The following is a 4,769-nucleotide window of genomic DNA, read 5'->3' as shown; positions in this document are numbered from 1 at the left end:
TAAGAAAAAAAAATATAATCCAATGGTGGATTTGTCAAAATTTACATCCAATAAAAAATATTGAATAAAGTTGTAACCTTAGCCTACAATCAAGTAATTTGTTGCCAAACTTTGTCCTTGTCAAAATTCACATTCAATAAAAGGATATTAAGTGAAACTATAACCATTGGCTAAAAGCTAGCCAAATTTTGTTCTTAATTTTTATCGTTAGCTAATTTTTTTAATTTTTATGTAATTTTTGAAAATAGAATTTTACTTCCTTACTTCTAGGTGTTTTTAAGGAGTTTGTTAGTCAGAATAGAGTCCTATATGGTACTATATCAATTAGAATGAACAGGTTTACAAACATTTGTATTTGATATTAGGTGTACTTAAGGGATTTGTTAGTCAACATAAAGTCATATTATGGTACTAATTAGAATAGGTTTAAGAATATTTGTACTTGAAAAATAGATTTTCTGGAGCTAAACCTATAATATATATATATATAATGAAAATTCAGAGTTCAAAATTTCATTAATAAAAATTTTAAAGAGGTTTTTTTTTTTTTTTTTTTTTTTATGGATTCCAAGTAATTATGACTATTAAATTGGATTTCATCATTGATCTGTTCATGCCTATTGGGTGCCATAAAAAATTTGTTGCTTGAAGAAAAACTTGCATTGCTACCCCTAAGTACACTATTGCTCTTAATGGTGGCTTATTGGACAATTTTGAGGGCAAAAATGGTTTAAGAGACGGGATCCTATTTCCACATCGAGTCAAATTTTGTGGATGGCAAAGAGCTTTATCTTAATCTCTTCAACTTTTAGCTTTTGTTAAAGGATTAAAGGGTTAAATAGTTTGTGTAACAAACACACTACTCATTGGTGTACTAAGCAAGGGCTACATATGTGTCCATGTTCTAGAGTCACATGTCCATAGATTCTCTCAATTATTTTATTTGTTTGTACTTATATTACTTTATATACTCCCACAAAGCTTTATAAATTCTCAATGAGGGATAAACCTTAAAACAAAAACCCACTTCATTTTCTTCCATATCACCATTTGATCAATTTTCCTACCCATTCCCACCTCTAAACAAAACCCTTTCCAGAACTCTATCCCCATTTCCTGTCATCAAATTTGCATTGCGTTTGTTATCAATAGAAACGGTTCTTATTTTCATCTTTAATATACATTGATAACTCATTAAAACACACACTTTTGCTCTCCATTCTTGACATCTAGAGAAAAAAAGAAATGATGAAACAGGTGTGACATATTTTTTTAGTTTAAAACTTTAGATCATCTAAGTGAAAGGAAGACTCATCATCAGGTGTGACATATTTTTTTAGTTTAATGCTATTATTTAGATGGTCTGCTTAAGAGAACTAAAAATTATTTGCAAATTATTTTGCATGAGCGCTACCTAGCTCATTCAATTCAAGTTGTAGTGTTGTACCTATAAAACATAGCTTCACATGGAAAATAAGGATTCCACCACTGTTGAAGTCCATGAGCTCCATAAAAATCTGATAACCGACCCCTATTAACAGTCAGATATGCTGAAGGAAGGAGATGCAGTGCTTCTGCACCTGAATTTATTCCCAACACACTTGAGAATAGGTTCCTCATGGAATTCTTTGTTGCAAGCCTCTCAATTTTTCCAACTCCAATCTCCTCCATCTTCCTCCTGTGTTCAAAGTACCCAATATATTCGGAACAAATAGGATCATCTGGGTTCACAAAAAGGTATGGTACCCATGGAGATAACACTACAAAAGGATCATATGCTTGAGCCTTACGATGTTTGCGACCTTTTACAGCAACCATGAGGCCTGCCTTGACAACACTGTTTGCAAAGCGGATCCCAAGCTTCAATGTTTCATTCTTGAACCCCCCTTCTATGGGGAGAGATAAGAATGGTGGATTAAACAGATAAGTTTCAAGGAAATAGCCTATCTTGGCCATGTTCTTTCCTACAAGCAATGCCATAGCTGACCCCAGAGAATGTCCAGTTAACCACACACTTGCACCTCGAGACAAAGCAACTGTGTTGTGAACACAATGCATTGCAAGTTGAAACCGGGAACTCCGGTGAAGTTTGTTAAGGATGCTCTTGAGGTTTAACTTGAAGTCCCGTGACACTGTGTCTGATTCCATGATTGTTCCTCGGAAGGCAATAACATATTGTGGGATGTTTAGAGCAGGAGATGGGTATTTGTACTCATAAATGGCACCGCATATGGATAAGTCAACATCATCTATGAGCATATGATCTAATTTGAAATGGAAGAAGTCCCACCATGGTAGAGCGAGAGCTTGAGGTCCATGGCGGTTCTGCCTGCGATCATGTTCAAGCATGTACACTCCTTTAACCAAGCTGGCAGCAACAGATCTTCGGTGATATATGTTGTTCCTGCAAGCAGATTGTAAAATACATTACTAGGATTTCAAGAAGCTACAAACACAGATTATAACACCCTGTTGATGAAATATCGGTTAATGGTCTTACCAGTCAATAGCAGTGAGATGTATTGGTCCTGAAAGGTGGAAAATTTCCTCCGCAGAGGCCATTTCACCTTATGCTTATCTCTTCTTGATATCCTTTGAAATCAATTGCCATTGGAGAAGCAAAAGACCATGATTGAAATGTTTATGGAGCCAAAATTGATGTTCAACATAATTTGATATGTATAGAGTCAGATACTAAATGAATATGACATCTTTAGTAAGCAACAAGTTAAACATTACCAATGTCCTATTTTTGTTTTCCTCCTATATTTTGGTTTTAGATTCTGAATGTAGGGGAAAGTTTATTCGAATACTAACGCCTTATATATGGTGTATAAGCAAAAAAGAACCAACTTTTTCACTTTATTTATATATATATATATATATATATTTTTTTTTTTTTTTATAATCTATTTTTTACTTTATTAAAGTATGTGATGGATTGAGATCTAGTGCAATAACTATTAATTGTTGAGATTGAGAATTAAAAAAAACAACTTTCAATCTCAACCATTAAATAAAATAAAATAAAGTTAAAAAGTAAAAGAGTAAAAAATTTTGTGAGAGAATTAAGCAATATATTGCACCAGGTGACATTGCACCTGACGGTCCTGACCTTAATCGGTATGTGATATGCATTGTTAAAAAAACAGGGCTTCATTACTGCATCAAACTTGACAAGCTCATGTTAAAACATGAATTCACATAGGGTATTGCCATATTGGTTAATTCTCAAGTCATTTATTGAGCACAAATCTCATGCACGGTGAATGGAAATTTCCATCTTCCTGCGTTTGTCATTGTCAATACCAGCAAACAAGCAAAGGCACTAACTTTATGTCAGACTCAACTATGTTCTGTGCTTTTATATAGCAGATATCAGAAAATACATGTTTCTCTGATTTAACTTGGCATTGAAAGCTACAAGATTAGACCCCCCAACGGCTTCACTACCAAAATTTTAATTAATTGAAGGAAAACTTTCCGCATGAACATCGTTTTAGCTCCATTGAGCTTTGGATTTCACTTGAGTGAAGTCTATATTCTTGCACAGAACAGAAGCTCTAGTCTTCATTCCAAATCATACCCTTACAAATTACAATGTACACAATCCAAAATTACAACATAGATATTTTTATCATGGAATTAGCCTAACACTTAAAATCCTATGAGGCTGTAATGAAATCGTTGCATTCCACTTGAAGAATCTTGCTTATAATCAAACAAACCTACTAGTCTACGTTAAGCCTGCACTTGCCAATTGCCATTACACATTCAATTATGTACATAGCAAATATTCAATATCAGCCAACTCATATGGTATTTTCCCAGATCATGTTGAAACTATCAATGCTATGTATGCAATAGTAGGGAGACTTCAATTAAGTAGTTATATTAATTACTCAATCTTTTTATTATTATTATTCAATGTGAAACTTCACTTACATGTTGATATCCAACAAATAGTAATTTCCACATTGTAACATGAAAATGAGTATTTAAATAACTAATGACTTATATATAGAGATGATATAGACCAGGCCAGAGCTCTCTATACTGTAATCCTGCAGCCTCAATGAAATCTCAGGAGACACAGCCTCTGTGAGGTCAAAACACAAATTTTTTAAGAATTTAAACTAAAACAATTTCTGATCTCCTACTCTATCTTATGTGCCAAATGGATATCGACTATACAAGCACAAAATGAGCTAATGAGCAGTGGACTATTCACTCAAAAATTAACTGAGCTATGCATATTGTTAAAAATGATACGCATAGAAGCAAAAACCAAAGCAAGTATAAGTTAAAACTATGATGTCTATCAATTTGTGATTAGTAGTCCATATCAGAAGCATAACAATAGTACTTCAAATGCAGCAAGGAAACTCTCATTTTAATCTGAAATCGAAACTTTTTGCACTTTAAGTGTAAAATTAATAAGATAACAAGAAACCGACCTGTTCAAAATGTCTAACAATGTCATTGAAGCCCTTCACCCCATATGAGGCTCATCCTGTACTTTGAGAGACAGAGAGACAGAGAGAGAAAGAGAGAGATTTTCAACTATAAGGTTTCATCAACCAAAATTATATTGTAAATATTGTCCACTAGCACTTCAGTAATTTGACCTACTTCACAATTTTCAAAAAAATAAATCTGACCTATATTTGATTCTTAAAATATATTAATATATAAATATAGGTAGTACTGGCTTTACCTCCCTCAGTCCCATCCATTTCCACCCAAGTCTTGCTTACCAGTAAGTATCA

At 33.4% G+C, this 4,769-nt stretch overlaps 1 protein-coding gene across 1 annotated transcript; it reads right to left on the bottom strand.

Moving 5' to 3' along the window:
- Positions 1-1,166: 1,166 nt before the first annotated feature.
- On the bottom strand, positions 1,167-2,757 carry LOC115959105 (GDSL esterase/lipase At4g10955-like). The gene is made up of 2 exons (XM_031077407.1): positions 2,501-2,757; positions 1,167-2,404 (listed from the first exon to the last, which is right to left on the bottom strand). Exons 1-2 carry the CDS (start codon positions 2,560-2,562, stop codon positions 1,429-1,431), a joined length of 1,038 nt encoding a protein of 345 aa, XP_030933267.1. The 5' UTR covers positions 2,563-2,757; the 3' UTR covers positions 1,167-1,428.
- Positions 2,758-4,769: the final 2,012 nt, after the last annotated feature.

The sequence above is a fragment of the Quercus lobata genome, chromosome 9, assembly GCF_001633185.2.
Source record: "Quercus lobata isolate SW786 chromosome 9, ValleyOak3.0 Primary Assembly, whole genome shotgun sequence".
Classification (NCBI taxonomy): domain Eukaryota; kingdom Viridiplantae; phylum Streptophyta; class Magnoliopsida; order Fagales; family Fagaceae; genus Quercus; species Quercus lobata.
The sequence above is the reverse complement of the archived record's forward strand: the minus strand, read 5'-3'. Positions and strand labels throughout refer to the sequence as shown.

Excerpts from the sequence above, each read along its gene's own strand:
- LOC115959105 (XM_031077407.1), bottom strand. The coding sequence starts at position 2,562 with ATGGCCTCTGCGGAGGAAATTTTCCACCTTTCAGGACCAATACATCTC. Across the intron at positions 2,405-2,500 it reads CATCTCACTGCTATTGACTG|GAACAACATATATCACCGAA; the intron begins GTAAGACCATTA and ends ATCTGCTTGCAG.